This window comes from Echiichthys vipera, assembly GCF_963691815.1.
Source record: "Echiichthys vipera genome assembly, chromosome: 6".
In the NCBI taxonomy this organism is placed as follows: Eukaryota; Metazoa; Chordata; class Actinopteri; order Perciformes; family Trachinidae; genus Echiichthys; species Echiichthys vipera.
In genome coordinates, this window is record NC_139831.1 from 9,268,217 (window position 1) to 9,283,384 (window position 15,168).

General features: G+C 42.3%; 1 protein-coding gene across 1 annotated transcript; it reads left to right on the top strand.

The window, feature by feature from the left end:
• The first annotated feature begins 1,818 nt into the window (after positions 1 to 1,818).
• Positions 1,819 to 14,954, top strand: xkrx (XK related X-linked). Its single transcript, XM_083915104.1, has 4 exons — positions 1,819 to 1,907; positions 3,216 to 4,166; positions 11,084 to 11,343; positions 13,244 to 14,954. Exons 2-4 carry the CDS (start codon positions 3,826 to 3,828, stop codon positions 14,107 to 14,109), a joined length of 1,467 nt encoding a protein of 488 aa, XP_083771230.1. The 5' UTR covers positions 1,819 to 1,907; positions 3,216 to 3,825; the 3' UTR covers positions 14,110 to 14,954.
• The last annotated feature ends 214 nt before the right edge of the window (positions 14,955 to 15,168 follow it).

Below are 15,168 nucleotides of genomic sequence, written 5' to 3' on the forward strand. Positions count from 1 at the left end.
TTGGGAAAAACAGGGAACTTCAGAACCTTTTATTAAAAAAGAGTCCAATGTTCCCTGTTTTGTATGTAAAGGGGAACAAGCGCTCTGCTCCAGGAAGTGACGCACCTGACCAAGAAATAATCCAGCACTCTCCTCTGTAAAAAAACAGTATTGTTATTTTTACTTTTTGTTTTTGTACGGATAGATTTGGATAGATTTGGAGGTAGTAGTAGGTTGATTTTAGTGCATTTGGACAGAGCCGGGGTAGTTGTTTCCCTCTGTTTCCAGTCTTTGTGCTAGGCTAAGCTAACTGGCTGTAGCTTTATAATCCCCACACAGCCAGTGAAGTATCTTCTCATCTCACTCTCAGCAAGAAACCAAAAACATAGTTCCCAAAATGTGGAACTACCCCTTTAAAGATGATGTGAGAATAAACATAGTCTTGTAAAGAATGTGAAACATAGACAAGCAGTGTACCCTTTCACTGACCTGATTGGCTGGCAACCCTGTGCACATGCCTGGTGCTCAGTCTTCCACTCCCCCCCTGTCTCCTCAGAGGACACAGCCTCTGCAGTCTGGAGCCACTGACCCACACCACCGCTTCACCGAACACATGCATTAGTAATGAAAAGTAGGCTGTGTAGACCACTGACTTATATCAGATCTGATTAGACGGGGAGAGGTTGGCATGTTTGGGGGAGTTCATAGTAAAATACAGTATATACACACATGACAATTAGCTTTGTTGTTTTGTAGTTGAAGGGGAAGGCAGGCAGCAAGGTTACGCCTACCATTCTCTTTCTCCACTTCATCTCTGCCTTTAATTATCGTTTTAATTTATTTATATTAATATTTATATAGTTTCCTGTATATCCTGCATTGCACATTTTCATCTCCTGTTTTTCTATTTTTTTTGCACTATTCAGTTTTTTTGTGTTTTCTATTTATCTTGCAATATTTAGAAATTAGAAATGATTTATTTATTGTATATATATTTTGTACTAATCGCACCGTGGGTATGAGAGAAACATATGATGCCTCTTCTCTCTTTACCATGATATGTAAATATGGTTAAGTTGTACCTTACTGGATTTCACTATTATTATTATTGTTATTATTATTATTATTATTATTAATTGTTTTGTAAATACTGTATATATATATATATATATATATGTGTGTGTGTGTGTGTATTGATTTGCGCTGTCAAAGCACTTTGTAAACTGTTGTTTTTAAAAGTGCTATACAAAAAAAAGTTTTTATTATCATTATTATTACATTTTTGATTCTCTGTATGTCTGGCACATAGTCAGAAATTGACAATAAAAGTGACTTTAACTCTGACTTGACAGGAAGTTCTTCTTTAGTAAAATAGTAAATAAGACAGGGTTCGTTTAAGGTGTCAGGTCATGTCAACATCAATCTGAGCAACACAGAATAGTTTTGCAATGGAAATGTCAGGTATCCCACTACAGACTGTGTCCTCACGCACCCTTCAAACAGATAATCCTTGTTTGCATAAGTCGTTGAGCAAACATGAAACTGGTTCTTGTCTGGGTCACAAAATGTAGACTTGAAAAATAGTCAAACAATAAGGAATCGTCTGTGTGATTGAAGTGTTAATAGCTGATCGTGTGTGTGTGTGTGTGTGTGTGTGTGTGTGTGTGTGTGTGTGTGTGTGTGTGTGTGTGTGTGTGTGTGTGTGTGTGTGTGTGTGTGTGTGTGTGTGTGTGTGTGTGTGTGTGTGTGTGTGTGTGTGTGTGTGTGTGTGTGTGTGTGGCTGCTTCACTCCCAGGCCTGCTCGTCACCATAACAAGGCCAAGTCCTCCCCGCTGGTGGAAACTAAAAATGGAAGTGCAGAGAAACTGATCTCTCTGTGCTCTGTCTCTCTTTACGCTGCTTCCATTTGGAGAGGACACACACGGGAGGTAATGAAACTACAGCGCATGTTCTCACTGTATCAGCAGCAAGTAGTTTGGCGAAGTGCAGAGAGAAGGAAATGTAAAAATATAATGTGGCGTTCCTCTCAATTAACAGAGGTAGTAGTAGTCAAAGTCACAGTGATCATGGGCCGGTTTCAAAAGACTCTGACTTTGGCTCAGATCTAACTGCTCCTCAGACTTTAGATAGATGTCTAAATTCACCTATACCATTTATCTTTGCCGAAGTTAGCCTGGGGGCAGGGTGGCGAACGATTTAGGCTTAAATAGTCAAAATTATCCAGAATAATCAAGCAGTAAATTTACTGTAAGACCGGTCTAACACTGAAAACCAGTCTAAAATAAAGTGTGTGTGTGTGTGTGTGTGTGTGTGGGGGGGGGGGTGTATACACTCTCCCATTGTCTCAAACTCATGTTTCTTATCATATTTCATTTATTTTATTTATATACTCCTTTCTTCATGCAGTGTGACCATCCCTTTATACAGTTCAGTTTACTTTTCTATTTTTCATTTATGCTGCATATCTCTGTGATTTGTGACATCTGTGCAGCAGATGGCAGATGCAGCTCCCCATGCTGCTTTGTTTACATACAGATGTAGTGTTTCCCCTTTCATTTTAATCCATACTGTATATTCTCTCTTAATCTATCCATCTAAAGACAGATGCCCCCCACCTTAAGCCTAGCTTCTGTCTGACGTCCCTGCCTGTTGAAGGGGAGATTTTTGTCGCCACTGCTGCTCATGGAGGAATTGTTGTGTCTCTGTAAATCATAAATAAATCATAGAGTGTGGTCTAGACCTACTCTATATGGAAGATGTCCTGAGATAACCTTTGGTATTATTTGATACTATACATGTTTAGAAAAATTGAATTATATTTCTAGGCTTTTTCTTTTTTTTTGTAACAATAAATGGACTTTTACGTAGAGTTAATTAATTGCTTTTAATGTGGAATATTGTAACAGATATCCTGCACTTTCATTGTTACTTTGCACTTAACTTTACTCCTACTTTCATACATGTATATAGTTTGTTTGTATATTGTATGTATATTCAATTCAATTCAATTCAATTCAATTCAATTTTGTTTATAGTGCCAAATCATAACAAAAGTTATCTCAGGACACTTTACAGACTGTTCTTTATTATTATTATTATTATTATTATTATGCTACATTAACTGCCTGTATTTGTGTTTGTTTTTCGTTGTTGTTTTTGTAGATTTATTTATAAACATCTTTCTTGGTGAGTAAATTTTCCATCTAATCACTTCTCTAACCTGTTTTACTTTGAAGGTAGCAGCTCATGATTTCCGGTTTGTCACGCAGCTGTTGCATTGACAGTGCGCGTCAAAAGACTGGAAACACGAGCAGCCGAACAAGTGTGCCGACAGGGAGACACCCAGAGCTGCTGCAGCCTGCAGACCGCCTCTACAGCTGGAGGGGACCGGGTGTTTCTAATGTAATATGTAATGTAACATGTAAAGTAATGTAATGTAGCGTTTTAACGCCGTTGAGGCTGTGTGCGTCCTGCATGACGAGGCTGAACTTTCCCGATCCCGCTGCACACTGACGGCGCAGCGCTGCGGGCTGTGAGGTGGTTTCCTCCGGATAAACAGGGTGGTAACGCCACGTACGACGGTACACGACAGAATAAGACACAAAGCTTTCACCCGGGTGCCGTGGAGCGGTGGCACAGAAGAGTTGAGAGGAGTCACAAGTTAAACACGATGTGAAACCAGCGATGATCAACTTGGTGGAAAGTTGGGAGCGGCGGCGCACAAAAGCGAGTATTTAGAAAAAAAGTGATGTTTTTTTGAGTCAAGTTCACACTGACGGCCTTTGGCGACGTCCCAAACGCGTCTCTCATACTCATCCAACTTAAAATACTGTGTGCGAAGCGGCCATGGAGGAGCAGGAGAGGGAGATCTCTGACTTAGACCCGCAGGAGAGCTCCGCGGTGGTGGAGAACGGAGTCATGCTGGTGGTCAATCACAGCCGGATCCGTGCTCCCCTCAGCGTCCTGCTGGCCACCGTGCTCTACTGCGCAGAGTTCGTCACCGCCGCCGTCCTCTGCAGCATGTACCACAAGACCGACGATGTCATCTGGATGGGCTTCACCATCACCTTCATGCTGCTGCCCGCCTTCATCATCCAGCTCGCCCTGACGTTCATCCACAGAGACCTGGGTCGGGACCGGCCCCTGGTCCTCTTCCTGCACCTGCTGCTGCTGGGCCCTGTCATTAGGTAGGTGAGGGTCAGTGGTGGGACACCTCAAAGGACTGAAGCACTAAACATAATAACACTGTGCATTAGTCCTGGCCATTCTTGCAGAACATAGTGTTTTCACCAGAGATGTGTTTGAAAAAGCTCCTAAAACACGCACACAAAAGACACCAGAAGAGTTATGTCCTCTAAAATAGCCAATTTTATTAGAGAGAAGTTAGATTTTTATTCTCTATAAATACTCACAGCCCCTACAGTAAGTGCTGCAAAATCGATTTAAGACCCAAGAGCTATTTTCAATCAAACAAGAACATTCAGGAGTCCTCGTGTACAATGGTGTTGAGATGTAAAACCGTGCTTTCAGCAACAACAACAACAATAAAACAATGTATGACAGCTAAACGTTCACATGCAGGATAATAAATATGCCACAGAGTAGAAAATAAAGTAGAATAAACACACACAGTGATCTCTCATCTCATCTTCTTTGTTTTTCTAGTGATGTACAGACATAAATAAAGTATGGAGTAAAGCATCAACTGTCAGTTAAAACGCGCTCTGAAGTCGTTCCTTGCAGCCTCACGTTCTTATGGTTTTAGTCCGTTTTCTATACTGGACATGCAACTCCCTCTTTCCTTTTACAGTCCAGTCCATTAATGGGATGCAAGCAAACAAACATGACAAATCTCTGTCGAGTGCACAGAGGAACACGATGCTAAGGATGTTTATCATTATGAAACAGAGTCACTTAAAAATGTTGGACGCTGACTGCAGATGAAACCATTTGTACACTGCAGCTATATTGATAATCGATGAATCATTTCTTTCATTTTTCAAGTGAAAATAGTTGATTGCGTCTCTTCAGATGAGAGGATCTGCGGCTTTTTCTTCGTCGAGGGGGTTTGGACATTTGAGATAGATATTTGAAGACGTTATCGTCGGCTCTGCAAAATTGTGATGGGCATATTTTTTTATTTATTTTATACTTCACAGACTAAAAGATTGATCGTTGATTGAAATAACTGTCGGTAGCAGACTTAGATCAGTCAGTCAGCATCCATTTGTCGCACCGCATCAACTTAATTGGATCAACTACATGAATTTGTTGAAGCATCATGTTTGTTTTTTTGTTTTTCTTACTGAATGAGAATCACAGATTTGGCTCTCATGAACTGAATCACACTCCAGATGGAAAGCCTGGACCAGAACGAAGAACAGGAGGGACGACTGTACATAACAACCTCCCACACGGTCAAAGGGTTGACTTGCTTTTTCACTCTCTGAGCTTTCTTTTAATTTGAAGTCTTGGCGGTGTGGACGCAGATGAACCCCCCCTGCAGTCTGTCAAATGACTCTGCAGATCTGGCCCTTGTCCCGGTAACACATCCTTCTCATTTATGGCTCAGTTGTATGACCTCATCTCAGGATAATGTCCCCCCAAAGGCCTTCGACTCTGCAGACCGGTTATACCGCAGATTACGCCCGGCTGGCTCATGAGGAGAGAGGGGGTTGTAGATGGTGCCTGGAAGTCTTCTTGAAATATTACAGTGTGATTTTACTCTTGGAAAGCAAAGCAGCGGTAATGTAAAAGTTTGAAACAGGTTTTTTTATTTGTAATTTGTTTGTTAAGGGAGGAGCTCCGTGCAGCCATTTTGCACTTAAGTGTCAGTTCCTCTCAGCTGAGAGACCTGTTTGACGAACCGTGACTCATGCAGGACGATGAAGGCGGAGATTGAAGTCGAAATTCAAATATACGCTCTCTTTCTTTCTCTCTGAACTTTGAAATGTCAACAATGAGCCCTAAGGTGCCGCTCTGAATTCACAGCACAGTGAGAGTGAATTCAAGGGAGTGTTGTTTTCACAGGGGCCAAAAATCCGAGCTTATCTTCAGCTCTCAGGTTTACGGGCCAAGGGAAGAATCATTTGCAGGAGAAGCTGTTGCTATAATGTTTATGAATGACTTGATCGTGGCTCAGCTTTCAGTGCACCCTGAAATATATCAAGCTTGTTGGCAGATATAAGAGAGAAGGTTCAGATAAAGAGACGTGTTGAGATCCTGGGCTGCAGTAGAAACTGCCGTTCAGATGACAGGAAGTGATCATAACTTCAATCCTGAGCTAACGCTGTTTAGTGCTGTGCATCAAAACAGATAAACTCAGCACAATGCTTGCATACTTCCTGATTTACCATTTCTGATGAACAATGTAACAGAGTATTTACCAGGAGACCTTTCCTATAATGCAACAGCACTCTGTACAGTTCCCAGAAATAACTGGACCAAGGTCAGTTGGAGATAAAGCCACTCATGTCACTGCAGGAGACGGAAAGACCACCTGCAGCCTCACAGTCTATTTCAATCTGGAGTGAGAGTTAGCGAGGCAACACTTCTCAGCTGTGCTGCGGCCTGTAGTTTAGAAGAGCTGTTTGAAGAATGCATCGGTCACGTTTTGAGGAACCTGCAGAGCTGCTGGGTTTACTAAAGACAGTCTGAACTTCATGTGTGACTTTATATTCAAGAAAGAAAGACTAGTCTTACTGAAGAAGAAGGGGTCTGGTGGTGACGTGGAGACGAGGAGTACAAGTCTGAAAATAAATGAAAATATGGGGGTGGAGAAATGAGCTCACCAGACGTCTGCAGCCCGCTCTTTTGCTTGGCACGGGGCTACATTAGCAGTTGCATTGTGGGTAGGAACCAGGCTTTGACGAGAAAGGAGAACGAGTGGAATAAAAAAAGACGATATGTGTGGTTCTAGTGCATCGGTTCTGATTAATTACTTTTTTAAACTGTCCATTGTGAGTCAGCGTTATAGACTCTCTGGAGTACTCTTTCAAGAATAAATGAATCTAATAAATGAATAATACAAAATAATAATAAGAGCCTCAAAATCAGTTTTAGTATTGAATCAAAGACTAACACTGTGTTCCAAATCTCATACTTTAGTACTGCAGCTGCCCTTAAATAGTCTTATATAGCGTCTTTCTAGTCTTCTGACCACTCGAGGACCTTTACCCTACTTGTCACATTCAGCCATTCACAGACATCCATACACATATAATCCGGTCTAATCATTCAAAACACATTCACACACCCACGCAGAGCACAGGGAGGATCTTAACCGAGGACACTCTGACATGCGGACTAGAGGAGCCGAGTGATTGAACCGCTGATCTTCCAAATGGGATACAGCTGGGACGTACTACTTCATCATGCCATCGCCCCTTGAACCCTCTTGCGCATATATTCATCACATCCCGAAATTTTAAGCTGGGCTCTCTCTGACATATGGCCAAAATCAAAACCATGATGTCGTTTCATATCTTGATAGGAAATAAATGCTCTTTTGGAAATAACCACATGGTAAAAACTAATTTTGACAAATTAAAAGTATGTTTCTGATTTTATTAAGAACTTTAGTGCAAAGTGAACATAACATGCAAAAGATCAGAACGTAGAGCATCGTCCAAATGTTCGCAAACATTGCAAAGAAACTATATTTGATAATATATATGACAGACATTTTTATATCATTTTAATGATATAGTATATATCCTCATGTTGTCCTGCACTAATGTGATGAATTTCCTGCTGTGCAGAGGATTGGGGGTCAGAATAACCATAAATGCCTGCTGGCTCGCATAGTGCAAAATGTGACCAGATGCAGTAGAACATCCTGGTATTTTACTGCATTTGACATACAATGTATTGGTGCATGCTAAATGTTTTTCTGCCATACTAAATAGTATGGTAGTATGTGTATTGGAACGCACCCCAAGAGTCTACAGCCATGCTAGCAGCTACTTAGGCACAGAGAAACCTTTAGCTCGATGCTGGCTTCAACATGCTAACAAGCAGATATAATGTATATCTTGGTCGCTACCTTAGTTAAGCATGTTATATTGGGAATGTCAGTAACTTTGCAGATATTTGCTCACATGCTCATGGTTATAGGGGAAAAGTCATGGTAGTCAGTAGGATTCATCGATGTCTGTCGATCCAATAGTTGTTAAGTTGTTTCAGACCTGCCAGTCTGGCGCTGCCCTCCGTAGAGGCACGCTGTCAGCATGGCTAAAAAGTCCAGGATGGTCCTGCTGAAAACAGTAAATAACCGAAAGCAGCTGTTGTATCAGCCCTTGTTTATGATCCTCTGCACATCTTTGCTCCACCTAAGAATGCTCAGCTAAGGCCAGTGACTGTTAAACCGCCATGACCATGAAACATCTTTCAATATCAAAGTGAGCCCGCATGTCTAATGTGAGCTTTATGAACGCCGTCATCTGCCACACTGACCTTTGGACGTCTCTGATGCTTTTAAAATGCAGCAGTGAAGCCAGAAAACAAATACTCTGATTGCCATTACACAGTGTTTCCTTCCGTTTTGTCTGGTACATTATTTCTTCATTCCACGCTGTAAACAAATCACCCCTGCTGCCTCTTGGCTCAGATGGGCGGTTTCCTGTGTGACTCAGGGATGGTGTAATCTGCTGATCTTGTGGCTGGACAGTTACACTCGCTGTCTGTTGTTAAAGATGAGATTTCAAGTCGCAATTTTGTCACATAAATGCATGTAAACCTTTTTTGATTTAGTTGCTTTATGGTCAACAAGAAGATAATTTGACACAGTGTCCACACAGACAGTAAGGCAACTTACAGAGGGCGGTTGTTGTGTTATCTGCAACTTGTCTTGACTTGTCTCCTTGAGCCGGGACATAAGCTACATAATTACTCTGTCAACCTGGACCAGTCTTGGCATGCAGAGCTGCTGATGTTGTCTCTTGTTTGTGTGTTCGCAAACTCTCAACAGTCCGACGAGGTCGTGTTGGTGTTTGAGTGTCATTAGCCTGAATCCCGAGCGACAAAAACAGGAGGATCTTGCTTTCTGTTGAAAGAATTTCCTGAATGCTGCTTAGTGCTGCAGTTTCCACAGGAGTTTCTTGACTTTTAAGCCAGTTTCTCTTCATTTGTGAGATGTTTGTGTCGCATATTGCTGTATTCACACACTTAGAGAACTGATTGGACATTTAGACGACAAATACAGAGCGGTAGCCTGTGCGTTTCCTTTTATAAATCCATAACTCGGTGCCTCAGAAGTCAGCATATCGATTCTTTTGGCTAATGCATCCATCAGCCCTAGCGTTTTTTTCCCCCCCTCTCCACTAACTGAAATTCAGTCTGCCTCTCAGTCTGAATCCTAAGTGCAGGCTGGCTGGAGTTCAGTACTCTCACGCTGCCCCACCGTGATGCCAAATCTACAGGGAAAAGACGTCAGTAAATCAAGTGTTTGTGCCTTTGCTGTTTCCAGATCTGAGACCGTGTAAACTAAAGCTAAATGACCCTCATCTGCCTGTGACTATCAGTCTGGGAGTGAACATACTGTAAAGTGTGTGTGTGTGAGGGCTGTTTTAGAGATAAGAGCATGCTTCTGAATAACGACACGGTTTCCTCCTGACAGCCTGTAACGTTTGGGTCAAACGCAGTTCAGGGACGATCGTGAAAGCTTGGCACTGTGCCACATTTGCACTGCAAGTAAAGGGTGCAGTTTCTCTACTCGCAGAAGCTGAAGCAGCCGCCTCTGGAAGCGTCTGGACAGCACATAGTTGAACCATGAAGAAATAGATCCAAGCCTCATGTCCAAAGTTGGAGATTTTGGAGCGAAATATAACATTCCAGCAGTGTGCAGTGGGAATCCTGAAAGGGCGAGGTTCCTGTGTTGAACGCAGATGTGCTCTCCAGTGCTCTTCAGGCACTATACATTGTGTTGCTGGCAGGAGGAAACCTTGCACTTCCAGTTTAGGTAGTTTTCCTTGTTGCAGCTTGAACAACTTTTGTTTCCTTTTGACCTCCAAAACTAGTCTGGAAACATTTTAATATATTTTCAATGTGGCAATAATTGAATTAGACAGAAATCCAAATATTAGTTGAAGATTCAAATACTTTATTGGAAGTTGGCAGTTTACAGAGAAACCTCTCACTGTGAAAAACATGTTTCCCTCTTCATGAGCAGTGTCGATTTCGCCCCCGCGGCTGAACAGTGGGTGCATTTACCTGGAAAACATGAAGAGAACCACACCCACAGAGTTTCAGTGGATGCATTCAGGCCTTCAGGGAGCAGTGTTTTCTTTCCTCGTCCTGCCCTCTGGTGGAGCCTCAGTGTCTGTGTTTGTTTAGCTGTGATTTACGCAGATGTGTGTTTATGACGGACTCCTTACATGAGATAACATTTCTGAGATCAGATATAGATAACATTTCTATTCTATTGTGACTTTATTGTCATATTATTGTAATCTTGGTTTTCCTAATATTATAACTTAAAAAAAGTATTATTTTTATTCTAACAGGGCTTGTGATACTCGTAGTTGTAGTTGACATACTAATAGCTTGTGCTGCGTTTATTTAATTGTTTTTGTGATTACCGTATATATTTTAATCTGGACTATTTACTATTTTATCTGGACTTTATGCACAATTTTTTTCACAGTAGTTTTAAAGTTTACTCCTCCGTATTTTTTGTTTTATAGGTTTTATTGCCCTGACATATTTACTTTACAATGATTACAGTGGGCGACTGTGGCTAAGTGGAAGAGTGGATCGTCCTCCACTCGAGAGATTGGCGGTTTGATCCCCACCTCCCCCGGTCCACATGTCAAAGTGTCCTTGGGCAAGACACTGAACCCTGAATTGCTCCCCGTGCTGCGCATGGGTGTGTAAATGTGGTGTGAATGGTTGATTAGATGGTCTGTAGATGTCCACTGCCATCAGTGTGAATGTCTGTGTGATAGGTGAATGTGACAAACACTGTGAAAGCGCCTTGAGTAGTCAGAAGATTAGAAAGGCGCTATATGAGAACAAGTCCATTTACCATTAAATGTTGATGTTAAAACACAAGAGGTAACTTAAGGTAACTTAAACACAACTCTCACTCTTTGTTTTACGTCCTCAGGTGTTTTGAGGCTCTTGTGGTCTATTTCAAGGCGGGTAAAAAGGAGGAGCCTTACGTCACCATCTCCAGGAAGATCAGTCTGAAGAAGGGACAGGGGACGCCCATGGAGTGGGAAATCGGCCAATCGGAGCGAAACCTGGCCACGCACAGAAACGCCTTCAAACGCACCGCGGTCATCCAGGCCTTTCTAGGCTCCGCACCTCAACTGACGCTGCAGCTCTACGCCACCATCCAGGAGAAATACCTCCTCCCTGTGAGATGTAAGAACGACCGAGGGGTTCATGCTACTGTTTCACTGTAGGAGTATAACTTCTTAACAGTGCTGCGCTCTGAGTTTTACTCATGGCGAGGTTGAATTTTCTCCAAAAATAACAAGATGATTAAACTCCTTGAGGCTGGCAGCTCGTTAAAACTGTGACTCATCACCTTGAAATAATACTGTACTCTTAAAATGAAATGTCAAGGTTGTTTTGTTTTACTTTATGCAAATGCAGTAAATATGTGGGTGGAAGATTTTAAATAACATTATATAACCTAGTCCTGTATTTTCAGTAGGGCGGGACCGATGTGGGATTTTTAGGATCGATGCCGATTTAAGACGGGAAATGTTCACCGATATTAAGCTGACAAAGTAAATATTTGGAGCTGGAATGAAAATAGACCTTTTTTTATGACCCTGCAAAGGTGCAAAACTTTATTAAAGAATATTTTACATTATTATACATGATATATATAATATATTACATTGTCCACAAATTCTAAATGAAAACATTTAAAAAATGTTGAACAAATTAAAACAAATAGCTTTATAAATGTAACGTTCAGTGTCAGTCAATCACTGACCATTTAAATAAAGAGTAAATAAAAGTAAAATAAATACTTAAACTAACATGACGTTCAGTATCAGTCAATCGCTGACTATTTAAATAAAGAATAAATAAAAATAACAGATTTTATTTGTATTGCACTTTGCATTCAACAATCTCAAAGTGCTACAGAGCAGAACAGAAACAATATAAAAATAAAAGGTAAAATGAAAAATAAGCAATAAGTTAAAAGGAGAACATCTAAATATGAATTAATTAATACCTAAATCAGCATGACGTTCGGTAACAGTCAGTAGCTGACCATTAAAATAAAGAAAGAAATCAACTAAAAGCAATTTGAATACATTTCTCAGTCACTCCAAGCATTTTTTTCTGCATTATATTGTTAAAATAAACATGTCGGACTTGGACGATATGTTTTGTGTCGATACTGGTAGAAACTGATCTCTCTGTAATAACAGGCCGGTATCAGCTGATAGATCAGTCTGACTCTACTTTTAATTTTTTCTCTCCAAGTGTTTGTTTATTGAAGATATCAGATAAAAGAGTAAAGAGAGCTGTGGCATACCAAACTAAAAGCGCAGTAAAAGTCAGTGCAGTGTAGAAGCTGAAAATGTTTTTGACCATCAATTATTTTCCTTACCAACGTTTTACATTACCGTATTTTCCGCACTATAAGTTGCACCTAAAAACCTTCAAATTTCTCAAAAGCTGACAGTGCGCCTCATAATCCGGTGTGCCTTATATATGGACCAATATTGAGCCACAACAGGTCTTGCAACTACGGTGAGCAGCCGCCGACTATTTTCCCCCGTAGAAGAAGTAACGTGCGGTGCATGTTGAGATATATGACCGCGCGAAGCGTGCCGTTTCATTTTCATTTGTGTGTTTGTGTAAAGAGCCCAAAATGGCTCCTGTTAAGAGACACGCTTACGACGCAGAGTTTTTAACTCAAGGCGATTAGTCACGCAGTAGAACACGGGAATAGAGCAGCAGCGAGAGTTTAACATTAACCAATCAATGGTGCGGAAGTGGAGGAAGCAACGAGATGACCTCCACTGACTGTTTTGTTGACATTCCCTTTAGCGCAGCTCCATCTAATGGATGCTTAACGTAACCCCAGCCTCAACTGTAGCGTCTATTCTATGCGCCTTATAATGCGGTGCACCTTATATATGAAAAAGGTTTCAAAATAAGCCATTCATTGAAGGTGCGCCTTATCGTGCGGAAAATACGGTAGATGTTTTACAGGAATGTGACTTCCTTTTTTTTTACGATACTTAAAGCCATTTTTGAATGGTGTGGTGATGTGGTGCTGTGTTTGTTTCCACAGTGGCTCTGATGATCATCACCCTGATCTCCATCACATACGGGGCTCTTGTGTGCAGCGTTCTGGCCATCCAGATCAGATACGACGACTACAAGGTGCGAATGCGCCCTTTTGCCTATCTGTGCATGATCGTGTGGAGAGGACTGGAGATCGCCACCCGGATCACCGCTCTGGTTCTCTTCAGCACGGCGCTCACGCACTGGGTGATCCTCGTCGGCATGGTTAACCTGCTCATCTTCTTCTTCCTCCCTTGGGCGGAGTTCTGGGCCAAGAAAGGCTCGCTGACGGACATGGTGGAGAAAAACTTCTCTAAGCTGGGCACCACCGTGGTGCTGTGCATGTTCACGCTGCTCTACGCCTGCATCAACATCTTCTGCTGGTCGGCGGTGCAGCTGGACCTCTCACACCGAGAGCTCATCGAGAGGAAGCAGCGCTGGGACCGCCTGGCCATGTACTACACCGCACGCTTTGTGGAGAACTTCCTCCTCATCACGCTCTGGTACTTCTTCAAGTCGGACTTCTACGAGTACGTGTGCGCGCCGCTGCTGGCCGCCCAGCTGCTGATCTGCTACAGCCTGGCCGTGCTCTTCATGCTGCTCTTTTACCAGTTCTGCCACCCCTGCAGACGCCTCTTCAAATACAACGTACACGACTGCCTGCACTGCATCTGCTGCCGTACAGGAAGGAGAGGGGCGAGAGGTCGACGAGGGAAGCCGCTGCCCACGTACTCCACCACTGCCACTATGGTGTTGGTGCCGGAGGAGCCGCTTGGGCTGCTGGACCCCCGAAACTCACAACCACTCGACCTCACCAGTCAGCTGGGAGAGCGGGAGGCGGCTGTTGTTGAAGACATGATGGCAGCAGCCTGAGACCGGCTTTGTGGAGAATTAAATTAACAAACAATAAGTTCTCTTATGCAGAAATGCATCAAAGCCGGCGCTGCAAGACCTCCAACTTTAACACACAAAGAAACAGAATGATTGTGTTTTTGAGTTTGTGGGGGTGACATGTTGGAGAACAATCCTTTTCACACAAAACTTTACTAATTCACGGTTGTGAGAGAGGTTTACGATAACTCCCTGATGTGTTTATCAAGGCTGATTACGTACACTTGGGGCACAGCGAGGCCCCAGTACACCCAAGAATGTAGCATGTCCAGCTATGCAGTGATGCACAAAGGCCGCCTTGAGAGAGCAGCAGTGGGTAACGTACAGGACTGAGCCAGGTGTGCGGGAAACGTGCCAAGAGCGTTCGAAACACTGACCCGGACGCCCCAGTTTACTTCCTCTCAGGATTTGTCGCACCGTGAAGGCCCCCTTTGCACACGTTTGCATCTGCACTAAAAGAAGCAGCAGGGCAAGAAAAAAGTCAGAAGAAGAATTGATCTTCCTCCTTCTTGACGACGTTTACCTGCTGTGATGAACGCCACGTGTTCACTGTCTGAGTCTGAGCACCTCGCAAAACTGGTTTTAGTTTAACAAAACACAAAAACGTGTCAAAAGTTGGTGAAAGTATTCTGTTGAAAATGGCTTTGAGGGAGTATTAGGTGTGTTTTTGAAAATAAAGCTTTTAATTGATGATGCATTAACCAGACTGACACTGAATTAGCATTTTATCTTATTTGTTCCTATTTTGTCTTGTTTATTCGTTCGGTGCCTTGACTACTATTGTTTTACTTGAAACCTAAATAAAAATAACCTGATGTCGACTCTTATTCTTGCCTTTTTGTTTTGGACTCCACCCATGACTTATCACTCCTTCTCCTCACACAAACAATAAAACTTTATTTTTCCAGTGAAGCCTGTTTACGTCACTGTCCAGGAGAGTAAAACTTCCTGTATGTTGTAACTTGGAAACTTCCTCATTCCTGCCGTCCATACTTGTGTCCTGCAGGTAGGAATGTGGTCATCCAGCTCCATGAGGGCAAA

Excerpts from the sequence above, each read along its gene's own strand:
- xkrx (XM_083915104.1), top strand. The coding sequence starts at position 3,826 with ATGGAGGAGCAGGAGAGGGAGATCTCTGACTTAGACCCGCAGGAGAGC. Across the intron at positions 4,167-11,083 it reads CTGCTGGGCCCTGTCATTAG|GTGTTTTGAGGCTCTTGTGG; the intron begins GTAGGTGAGGGT and ends TTACGTCCTCAG. Across the intron at positions 11,344-13,243 it reads ATACCTCCTCCCTGTGAGAT|TGGCTCTGATGATCATCACC; the intron begins GTAAGAACGACC and ends TTGTTTCCACAG.